General features: G+C 33.2%; 2 protein-coding genes across 2 annotated transcripts; one reads left to right on the top strand and one right to left on the bottom strand.

The window, feature by feature from the left end:
* Positions 1-406: 406 nt before the first annotated feature.
* Positions 407-1845, bottom strand: LOC125067808 (forkhead box protein L3). The gene has a single exon (XM_047676594.1). The coding sequence runs from the start codon at positions 1832-1834 to the stop codon at positions 875-877; it is 960 nt and encodes a 319-aa protein (XP_047532550.1). The 5' UTR covers positions 1835-1845; the 3' UTR covers positions 407-874.
* Positions 1846-10978: 9133 nt separating this feature from the next.
* LOC125067889 (alpha-(1,3)-fucosyltransferase C-like) lies at positions 10979-12550 on the top strand. The gene is made up of 2 exons (XM_047676785.1): positions 10979-11748; positions 12220-12550. Exons 1-2 carry the CDS (start codon positions 10979-10981, stop codon positions 12548-12550), a joined length of 1101 nt encoding a protein of 366 aa, XP_047532741.1.

Below are 12550 nucleotides of genomic sequence, written 5' to 3' on the forward strand. Positions count from 1 at the left end.
TTGATAAATATATTATGTATTAATTGATGTATTTAGAGTTCATTAAAACATGTAAGTATATAAGTATTTAAATTTAGTACTGATTAGTTGCAAGTTTTATAAACTGATCAGTCACTGATTTGTCATTAATATAATTCATATTATTTTTTGTTTTTGGAAGTTAGAATAAGTATTTTTAGTGTGAATCTTTTAAAATACTTGATAAAACAAATAAACCTAATAGTGTTTTAATTAAATTTTATTACTTGTTTTAACACAACGATTGATTATTATAAATATTAATTATGGGTTAAGAAAGTAAAAGAAATTTTTATGTATAATTTCTATTTATTTGAATTTATAGACTTGTCTTACGATCTAACTAATTCGAAGATCTATTAAACAAATAACATTATGTTGACGTTACTATAACAACATTGAGTAGATACTTTAACTTTATATACAAATAGCTATGTATGACGTAGGTATATCTACAGTCGCTTGGTCGCTTTTCAGACTTTAAAATTAATTTTAAGTATTCACTATAAGTAGATTAATTATAAAACACGTTTATAGATACAGTTATACACACTTCTAACAATTAATTTACAATAATTTACACTTTGTGTTTAGGAAGAAACAAAAAACAGAACCACGTAGCGGTAAAATGTATACGGTTGCTCCGATAAAGAGTTCAACGCGCGTTAAATACGAATAAAGTAAGAAGTAATTTCTTGAGAATAAGTATTTGACGAAGATAGAATAGTTAACAGAGGAAGGAAATTAACACTGACGTAGTTCACTATACCTATAATGTTCTAATAATACTGAGTATTCACTATTCACATTTGTACAGAGAGTGGCTCGATCTTGCCATATTGTCTAAATTCATGACTTAAGTATCCGGTGGGTGCTGTTGATCTGGAGGGCTTGGAGGGGCCGGAGAGTGTGGTGCAGCGTGTCGGCGTAGCTGCTGGAGGATCGCGGGATCGAGCGCGGGCCACCAGCCTCCGAGCAGCGGGTAATGCGCGGCGGGCGTCAGCGGCGCCCGCACCTCTTCCTCCGTCGATCGCACTTCTTCTTGATCACTTGCCACTACGTCTATATCTTCTTCTATTTCCTCTTCTCCACTGCTATCCTTTCGTGGGCGTTTCTCGGGCATATCGTCGGGTGCAAGCAGAGAAGCAACATCAAATTGCCTCTTTCGTGCCTGTGCATTTGCTGGTACCCTTCCGCCGCCCCAAAATGGTAAAGGCAAAGCCGTCGGCGGAGGAGATTGTGGTGGAGGCGATGGGGAATCCTCACCATCGTCGTCAACAGCTAATCCCATATGTTTTCGCACTTTTCTCTGAGCTTTACGTCTTCTAAAATCGCCTTTCCGAAAGTCCTCAATGTTTGCCGGGTGAATCGCCCAGTAATGACCTTTTCCATTAGCTGATCTTCCCGCTTTAACGAAGCAATCATTTAGCGACAAGTTGTGTCGGATCGAATTCCTCCAGCCGGGACCTCTTGTTCTGAAGTAGGGATAGTTGTCAAGAATATGTTGGTAGATATCGGATAAAACAAGTTTGCGTTCGGGTGAGCTGAGGATTGCCATAGCAATGAGGCCGATATAACTGTGTTGTGGTTTCGGTTCTTCGGGCTGAAGTGCGCGTTGTTGAAGTAATGACATGGAGAGAGCAAGACGTGGAGCATACGGTCCATAGCATGGTGCCACGGCCGGCGGGTACAGGCGGAGGCGTTCAGCGACGGCGTAGTTATAAAGCTGAAGTCGGTAGTGGTCGATCGCGGCGGCAGTTACGGCGGGCGCGTCTTTGGCTAGCGGCCAAGAGCCTCCTTCGGCTCCGCTACACATGTTCGCGGTGACGGTCGGTGCGCGAGTGCGGCCGGGCCGGAGTCAGCTTCAGCGGGCGGCAGCGCGCGCTACGCCGGGGGCCGCTCCGTCGCCGGCCAATCACCGCTCGCCCGCTCCTTGTATACGTGTTTTTGTTTAGCGACGCCCCACTCCGGCGGCTTTGCGACTCCACGCGCCCTGCCTTGAGGCCGCTGGTACTGATCGCAAGTAAACAGTGATTTATGAGCTGTGAAGTCATAAAAATTAAACATAAAGAAAACCTTACAATACGTGAACTTACATATACAACAATTACTTATAATAACAATTAGACTTACATATTTTTATGTACATTAATAACAATAATGCATCGTATTAGGTAGGTTAGCCTAAAATTACCTAATTGAAAAAAAGGGTTCTTTATTTTTTTTTATTTTATTAATATAAGTAGTATTAGGAAAAATATAACAATTAAGTGAATACCTCTGTGTGAAATGTGTTTTTTTTTTCTTAAGTAATCCTGTGTTATTTAGATATCATTGGATTTGTTTTAAAAAATTTTACAAATCAACTAAGTACATTGAAAGTTTTGTATCTGTAACTAAATCTAGGTATAATCATAAAAGTATAATTTTTACACTTAATAGTATCTATACTTATGTTGAAAACGAAATAAGTAGTATGCCTAAATATTTAATTTTTCATGATTCATTTGTTTGCTGTCGGTCCTTTTAAAACCGTTACAAATGACAACTTCGTAGCGAGTACTTCCCTGTTATTTTGGAGATATCACAACAAGCAACAACACATTACTTCTCAGGAGGCATGCGAGAGCGAGATGCAGATATAAAAATACGCTATCTGCGGCAAGAGAGATAAGGACAGAACAATATGCAACAGTTTCACATGTCGCGGTAAACGACTGTGATACAGCTTGCTCTTATACCAGACTATTCGAAAATAAACCCTAATACGTTTGGAATAAATTAGACTTTCTATTGTGGGGTGTGAAATTTTATGTCATGGTGAATGAGAAAGGATAATAAAGAGATTTAGCCGCGAGTGCGAGTGGGGTAGCACTAGAGATATCGATGAGACGCCGCGAGCTAACAATGCAGTTGCCGCCCATTTAAATACGCCATTTTGTTTACTGTCTCCACACCGGCCTTTGTTGGGGAAAGCGATGTTACAGAATAAGGAAATTACGGGAAAATTTTACTCGTCCGTAACGTAGACAACCGACATCTCCGCTTCTAAGAATACACTGTATTGTGTGTTTATTGTTTCGACTGGGGACATAATCACATGACGTAGGTACTTAGTATATATTTTTGTAGGTTTATAGGAATTGAGTTTTAAATATATTAATATACCTACTTTACGATACCAAGTTCGTTTAACGATACCAGTAATCTGTACTCAATCAGGTTAGAGATAAATCTATAGCCGACATAGAACAGGCATAATAGAACACGTGAGTGATAACCGAAGATTGTGGATTCAAATCCGTCACTAAATATAAGTATGTATATATAAATAGTGACTATTGCAATCGAATCGAAGCGTATATAACCGTTTTCCTATTCTAGTAACACAATGATCCAGTTGCGGTCAAAGTTGGATCGGAATAGTATTGAGAACGTATCGGAATCATTAACCTACCTAAGTTAGTAAAATTGACTTCCAGGCATCACTGTATTGTATGTATGTATTTATAAATAATTTCTAACTGTAACTTGCAGTTGTGGTCGAATACTCTGCCAGCCTTATACTCAAAAGTCTAACTTATACCTACCAGCAGAGAGACATTTGAAAATTGTTACTTTATAAATTCTTGATAATGGAGCTTTGTGTAAGTCCATATAAATAGCTACTATTAGACATTCTACTTCCAAACAGCAATACTAAGTATTTAAGTGTTCTGATCTGAAAGGTGAGTGAGCTAGTGTAACTACAAGCACAAGGGACTTAACATCTCAGTTTCGTAGATTGGCGCATCGATGATGTAAAGAAAGGTTTATACTTTTTAAGCACCAATGGTTTGAGCGATAATTACCGCAAATCTAGGATAAAAACATAATATCATACCGATAATATTTTGCAAAGGTTTCTATAGAACTAAGAATGTTGGTACCTACGTAATCGATACCATAATCTGTTTTGATTAACACATAAACCCATAGGTTACAAATGTGCCTATTCAGATATAAAATATTATGTAAGTATTAAATAATAAAGTAGGTACTAAGTAGCTAAACTACAATTTATATGGGAACGTAGTACCTGATGTGATTTGTATTCGTTCTTATTACCCACCAATAATCGTAAGGTATTAAATGACATAATTTTCTGTGGGAATTATAGCATTGTAGCCTCGTACCAATGATAGTTTTAATAACACACTACCGGGTATTTGCTATCGCTCTATTATTATTTATTATGTATCCGTTTTGTTAATTTCACTATAAAGATGTGTGCCAACAAAACAAATTGGGAACTTAAACAATTTCATATTATTTACTTACGATATACCTATCAAAATTGGTTATTAGTATAAGGCTGCCTGCAAACCTTCTTCAGCTATTTAAAGAATAAAATTCATACATATTGTTCCCGTATGAATCTATCTACATGTTTAATATACCGATGTACTATGTAGGTGTATCTATATTAAGTACAACGCCTGCAAAAATGTATCGACTATGAAATAGGTCGTAAATCATCTCGTATAAAACAATCGACCTGTTGAAAATTGTTTTTTGAAATGAGCGAAACACCGCATACACAACCGACTAACCGATTCGCATACTAATTCAACCTTCTGAAAAAACCGTGATAACGTACTAAAAAATAGCGAGTGCCAAATGCCAATTTTCTTGTACGTAGACAATGTCTATTTGATATCTTATCTCTTTCATATCTGTAGGGCTGAAGAGGGATAGCAAGTCTTAGAGTCCTGTAATTAGTTAAATTTGTGAAATGACTATTCATAAATAAGAGTCTAAGAATAAGTTGTTTCGATATGGTCTCTCTTTCTACTTAAATGGATTATTATTATACGTATTAATAAGAAACGTTTTCTTTTTATACGCATACGCATCTTATATTTAACGTTAAAAACACGAGTTAAGTCGACAAGAACTTTGATGAAGTTTAAGATCCTTCTATTGTTTTTTTTTTTTAATTTTAAAGTTTTGTTTTCAGTAAGTACTAGGTATATATTTTTTTTTTGTAAATGGAATTTCTCATAATTTAAAAAAAGAACGCATCTCTACAATATTCTTGTATTTATTTTCGTTTAATCCTTTGGAATATTCAAATAATTATGCATAACTTGTTTACATAAATTTCGACAGAGATTCAAAATTCGAACGTGTTCTAATTTATGCAGATTGATTTTATAGCAAAACGGTCTGTTTCATTGTTGTTCTAATTGCCCGCCGCAAGACGGAGGCGTGACGCTCCGCCCACCGTTCAGGCTCTTTGTACACGACTGTACCCCGTAAATTCATTCTCTCTTCACTACCGGCCCACAGTTTACTTTATGTTTGCATTGTTTATGTAACTGTAGCTAGCGGGGCGGTGTTACGATGAATTTTATGATGCACCTGGCATTGGGATGCTATTTCAAAACTAATATCAGTTTATACTGAAAAAAAAACTTTACTAAGGGTTGAATAGGTTTTAAATTAACAAAAACAAATGAAATAATTAATTATGTCAGTAAAAAGTAGATCCTTATTTATTCTACATCAACTTGAATTGTATGTATCCGTATGGTACACTCATTAACACATTTATTGTTAATATTAAAGAAAATTGTTATTGAATAAAAATGTAATTTTTCGCGACAGAAAATAACTTTCGCAATTATTTAACGCTCGTCGTCTGTATATTGAATTAGGGACTTTGTGTGGAAAACTGTTCGCAAAATATTTAGGCGTCACAAAGGAGGTATTAGCGAGGCGAGGGATGGTAATTTTATGTAAATCGACCGCCGGCGGCAAGACGAGTTCCTCAGCGGTTTCACAATTTGTTTATGTTTTAGCAACAACTTCGACGTTCGTCTTTCGACTTTCTTTATATTTGCTATGAGAAAATATGTATAAGAAATTTTACGTGAAATAAATCTTTTTTTTTTCTTTTAATCGCAAATTGAATTTTGTTTTCACACTAACTTACAGGTATTACCTAAGTTAAAAGTTAAGGTAGATATGTTAGTAGTACCTACGTAATCTAAAAATGTGAAGTTGGTACCCAATCTGATATAAAATATAAATATAGGTAAACATGGATAATAGATTAAGCAAGATTAACGTCACTTTAAATAAACATTAAGAAAAATTAAAATTAATATTAGAAAACTACTCAGGTGTACCTATTTGGTTTAGGTATACCTATAAATACCTCGGTATATCTATTTTACTAAAGTCTTCTAATACCTATAGGTATACTTACCTACCTGCTTAAGTAGATGGATAAATGTTTCAAATTAAAGTTTACGAGTTAAACCTTACGGATTAACCTATAGATCGTTTTTAAGTGAGTGAACAATGTTGTGTCTCTCTTTTTCTAATGACAAATCAATAATACAAGAATGAGATAAATAATTTAACTAAAAACTCGCTAAACATCGTTTATAAATAATTTTTTAGATGTTTATCAAAGCTGAACTCTTATAACAACATACATACAAATAAACTGATTTCAGTGGGGATGGTAGAAATGGGAGGCAGACGGTTAATTAGGACGGCGTCCCCCGTCTGCGCATTATCTACATGTAGGTAGCTACCTAGATACATACTTAGATATAAACAGTACAAACAGCTTAAAGCTTATATTCGTTTAGTTAAATATTATAAATTTTCAATAAAAAAAATCTGACGTTTATTTTTATTTTAATGAGTTAAAAGTTCGACGAATAAATTGAATCTTTTTAAAAGTGTAAAAAAAAATGTCACTATACCTTTGTCTAGAGAGTGTTATTTAAAAAAAAAACCTTTTGTACATAAATAATAAATATATTAAATTGAAAGCCTTTAAACTATAATATTTGCTATGTAGGTAGGCAGGATACCTTTATTATATGATATTTTCTTAGGTGGCTGATAGGCTTGTATTGTACTAACAAGATTTAAGAAAGAAAATATTAAAAAAGAAAAAAATGTTTTGGAATACCTACTTTAGAAATAAACATTATTGAATGACCTCTTGAAAATTGCATGGCCAATAAGAGTTATTCTAAGAATCCAAACCGTAACCAGAAATAAAAAAAAAAAATAAAGACATATCGAGCCCATTGCGATACTTGAACAATCATCATTTTATTAAAACGAGATTCTGCGTAATATAACCAAAGGAAAAATATACTTTATATAGTTAAAACTAAGAATCATTTTCGGTCAACGTTAAGGCTTTTATATAGGCTGTAACACAATACCCTAAGCGTCATTCACACTCATTTCAAGTTGGTTCCTTTATTCTGGTTGACACTTTTATACGGTTACGATTAACACGTACAAACGAAATTAGAACCCAATGATATTATTAACTTTTTTTTAAACTAACTAACAATGAAACCCTGATCTTGTGACTTAATATTTTGAATAAGTACCTCGGAATTTACTCGGATTACCACCTACGTATTTGTGTAAACACAATAAATATATTTTTTTATTCCATCTCTTAACTCTACAGATTAAAGATAAGTTCAGAGTTTGAGATGTAGATATGAGCTTGTCATAATTTGCAATAATTTTAGCAAAATACAGATAACATAGAAGATGTCATTTAAGTTTTTTTTTTAAAGGAGTTTTTATAATTTGTTAAAAGTTATTTAAAAAAAAAAGCAAGCCATATGAAATGCTTAGAATCATTTTATATAATTTATAATGGAATATTTAAACGTGTTTAAAATTATAATTTATAAACAAAGCCTTTGTTGTTGATAAATATTGAGATTAATGAGTTTTCATTTATCAGTCATTTTAATCAAGCAACATATGCTAAAACCGATATTTGAGCCGACACCCGTGACTAAGTATCAATATTAACGACCAATATTGATCGCACATATTCTAAATAATTAGAGTGCCTTGACTGTGTTCACGAAATGTAGGTATTAGTTTATTAAAGTGTCTTAAGTAAAAAAATATATTCAAATATAACTAAAATGTACTTCATTTCCTCAGTCGTCACTTACATATTTATGCTGTGTCATATGACACATGACACATATTTTTTTTGGATATTATTAATATCAACAATTCTTCCTATGTGTATGTATGACACGTGTATGTCCATTAGGCTCGCCAGTGGTCACAAATAAAACACCCGCCGGGTCGACGAATTTCGCCCAGTTACGTTGGTTTACGCATTAATTCGCTATACCTATCTAAGGAAATATACCCGGGGGTATACTGCCTCTAAATATACCTATATAACTAACAGTATTATGTTGTCTTATTCACGAGAACAGTCTCGTGAACAAGACATTCGTAGATAATGTCGAATTATCGAGCTCCAACAAATAAAAATAAAAAACATGGTAAATATCCCGTTTTAAATACTGTTAGTAATAAAAATAACCATGTTAATTTAAAATCTTATACCTATTTAAGTAATAAGTACTATGACGCTTAAAGTGTTAGTAACTTTAAAAATCAATGTAAAATAGATATTGATTACAATCAAATTATATTTCGTAGCCTTCTCAATTAAATATATCGAATCAAATATATAATTCTCAAAGCTAGCGTAAATAAATCAATTCACTCTCAACACGGAAGCCGTCGAGTGGGTATTAAATCGTTCACGATTGAAAACATTCGTGTTCATTCGAACAATACGTGAAAGCCATTGTCGAAAATTTCATTTTGTCAATACGTAAATAGTTCATAAATATTTAAACAGCTTAAACCGAACCCTTGGGAACGCTTTGTAGATATTTTCAAGTAAGCAAAAAATTATTTGTAATTCATTGTGTCAATATGCTACTGGCTAGCGGACTTCCGCTAACACTTTTGAGATTTGATAAGCACTTTATAAGTCATTTATGTTTTAATATTGATCTTGATTAACGCTATTATTAATGTTACTGAAATAGTTACCATATCGATTAACCTATTGCCAGTTTTCCTATCGATTTGAGACTGCTAGTTCAATGTAGTTCGGGTGATGATACATTTATCTGGGTGACGGCGCCGTGGGAATAGGCTGCGGGTGACTTGGATAATATACTCTTCAATGGCTAGTAGACACTAGTCCCTCGAGTCTGGACTCATTTGATATGTTAAGACGAGTTCTATAAATTAGAATGTTTTAGGTTCGGTCACGTTCTTATTGTTTTAAGCTATTTATTATTTTATTTAGTTTTACCAATCAAAATTTTAACAAAATAACATGATTTATACGATCATTATCTCTAAACGATTCCGACGTAATATCATTATATAGGTTTTCTTTAATTAAAGTAATTTGTGTTTTATTATCACTATTAAATACCTATATACTTAGGTATAAGTAAGTCTTGCTTAACTGTTTATTCACAATATACAAGTCATTATTATAACAAAGTCCTCCGGTATTGAAAGTACTCTAAGTAGTTAAAGAATCCAAAGCCTTTCGGCTATTTAAAGACAATTAAATTTAGATATAGAAAATTTTAATACCATTAATTAATTAATTAATATCATTAATTATATAATATAACAATTTCTCAAATGTTACTTCCACTATTTTAATTTAAATAATAAAGTGATATTTACATCAATTCGTAGAAAATTTTACATGGTTTCTTATTAAGACAGAATTATCATTATATATCTGATGGTAATTCTTTTACCAGTCAGTACAAATCATCCGTACTAGGAGTGTAATTGTTTTGTTTGGGTAATCTTTTAGATTCAATTGTGTTAAATATGTATATTAAATAAGATTTTAATGTATTAATTTGATGTTGTTAATTGTAACGCGTATGTAATGTAACAAAACAGCAAGACATGATCGGAGACGTCTTCAGGAAGTAGGGCAGGGCAGCTGCACTTCGGCGCCTCGCCAATAACCACTCCACACATCCCACACATTCCAAGAACGGACGTACACATCGGAACAACGTTTCGAAACCAACTTAATTCAATTACACGCCATTGTCCACAGTTTTTGCTCGAGCATTTTACACTCCAACAATGGTTTTATTTTGCCAACAATAACTGTATATTTCTGAGCACAATGCTCTCGTCTCGTCCGAGTTGACGGACCGTCACGATGGTCAGTATTTTTTCAACACTTGAAAATAACTGTTCATGAAAGGTGAATTGTGTTTGCGAGTTGAGTGTTTATCGTGTCCTGGTCTGATACTATCTTAATCTCGGATTAGTAGAGTGTTAAAAGCTATTGTTAGGTTGTCTAAATTCTCGAACAGGCGCAGTGCCCACCTAAGATACAATAGATCTTCTAATGCTCCCACGCAAAATTATGGTGCTTAGTTAAATCTTTTCCAATCGTTCTGTATCCGGTCAAGTGTTTAGATAAAACACTTTTATATAATGGTACATCTATTTTAAATGTATATTGAATGCTTCACGGCAAATGAACGAATGTAAAAAGTTGTAATTTTAATTTTTTTCGCTGCTGGTAAGACCTTTGTAGTTATGACTGATAAATATGTTTATAATACTACTAAATTTACCGTCGAAATAAATTTCAACATTTGTTTAAACATTTTGATATGCAAGTTGTTGAGTATAATGTATGGACATTCAAAAACCTTTAATTTTAACTTTTTTTACATCAGATGTTGATATAATATTTTTAGATACAGTTATAGTAGATACTGTTGCGTTGCATTATACGTACATAAATAATTAATAAAAACTTTAAAATCATAAATCACCTACATGCTCTATTATCCCATCTCTATAATCAGTTTCATTGGCAGAATAATTTGCGCTCATCAAGCGCAAACATATACCACAAAAAAAAAAGATTTTGACATAAGTATGAATTATTTATTTTTTATGCGTATTTCTAAAAATGGTTTGTCTTTTCTACATTACAAAATATAGTACAAAATCATTGTTCTACTTTTTTATTTGCGTTTTATTGTATGTATGGTTTATTAGTTATCTCCTTAAATTAGGTGATGATATCAGTTCCATTTTCTCCATGACACAGGGAATAGATACGAAAGCGAAATGGAATAAATATATTTTGATCTGGACGAATTTCTATTATTATCCTCAAATCAAAAAGGATAAATTATTATTGCGAAACCTAAACTGTTCAAACAGTAATTGTGTTTTGACAAAGAACAAAGCGCTCTTTGATGATTACACAAGATTTGATGCTATACTTTTTAATGACGACATCCTCATTTCCAAAGACAGACCACTGATCCGAAATCATAGACAAATATATATTTTTAATACATTAGAATCATCTTATTCTGTTCCAGCTTGCGAAGTATATAATGATGGATTTTTCAATTGGACTTTTACATATCGTCTTGACTCTGATATTGTGTCGAGTTACTTTGTAGTGAGAAATCTTAAGGGAGCGATTGTCGCCCCCAGGGTTTCAGTAAAGTGGCATACAAGTTCTGGCCCTATTGCTAAGAGAACAAGAGCTATTTTAAGAGGGAAGAGAAAAGCAGCCGCCTGGCTTGTGAGCCACTGCAAAGCCGATAGTTTAAGAGACGAATATCTGACGAGACTACAAGAGCACCTTTTCAATTTTGGTTTGAAAATCGATGTGTATGGTAAATGTTCTCATGTGAGCTGCCCTGATGATGACTGTGACCGAACGATAAAGAATAATTACTACTTTTATATCGCTTTTGAAAACTCTTTATCGGAGGACTACGTGACGGAGAAAGTTCTTCATGGTTACAATAATTACGCTGTTCCTATTGTTTATGGAGGCGCTAACTACAGCAGGTATGATTTAATGAAAATATTTCGATTATAAGTAATTCTAATAATATACATACACATAGTTTATCGCCTCATAAAATTGTGGTTTAAAACAAAGTAAATTATTTAGTAAAAATACAGGCATAAGTCATTTTGAATAATTTTATAAGTACTTTTTTTTTATCAACTAATAGACGTTGACTACTAGACATCTCGCCGCTGCTGTTTATTCGATAGCATGTTGCCCATAGTTGGCCATAGTTGGAAAAGATAGGATCTATAATATATCATCATTATTAACTAACAATCCACACTGATTAATTAGCTTCGACTTTAATTTGATCTGAGATTATCTTTCAGTTAATCACACAGAGTAAAAAAATAATAATAATACGAAAACAGATTATAAATATATAATTTAATTTTATACAATTTAAATATTTTGTAAGTTGACTCTGTGCTGATTCTTAGTAAATCTTACCCAATCATATTTAGATTCCTGCCGCCGAGCTCGTATATAAACGCCCGTGAGATGCATCCATACAATTTGGCTTTCGCTATGTACGAAGCCATACAGACTCCGGTTTTATATGAAAAATACTTCAAATGGACTAATTTATACACGATTTCATCTGATTTTAAATCGAACCATCCCTTATGTAAACTCTGCTATGAGTTAAATCACAATCAGAAACGTTCAAGCAAAGAATATTTTAGGAAATGGTGGAATGGTCTAAATGGTATGAAGTGGTGCCTTTCAAACGAGTACTGGACTGAAGCGTCGAATGTTAATATTGATGCGAGACATATTTTTAATTTGTATTAA

Source organism: Vanessa atalanta, chromosome 12, assembly GCF_905147765.1.
Source record: "Vanessa atalanta chromosome 12, ilVanAtal1.2, whole genome shotgun sequence".
NCBI lineage: Eukaryota > Metazoa > Arthropoda > Insecta > Lepidoptera > Nymphalidae > Vanessa > Vanessa atalanta.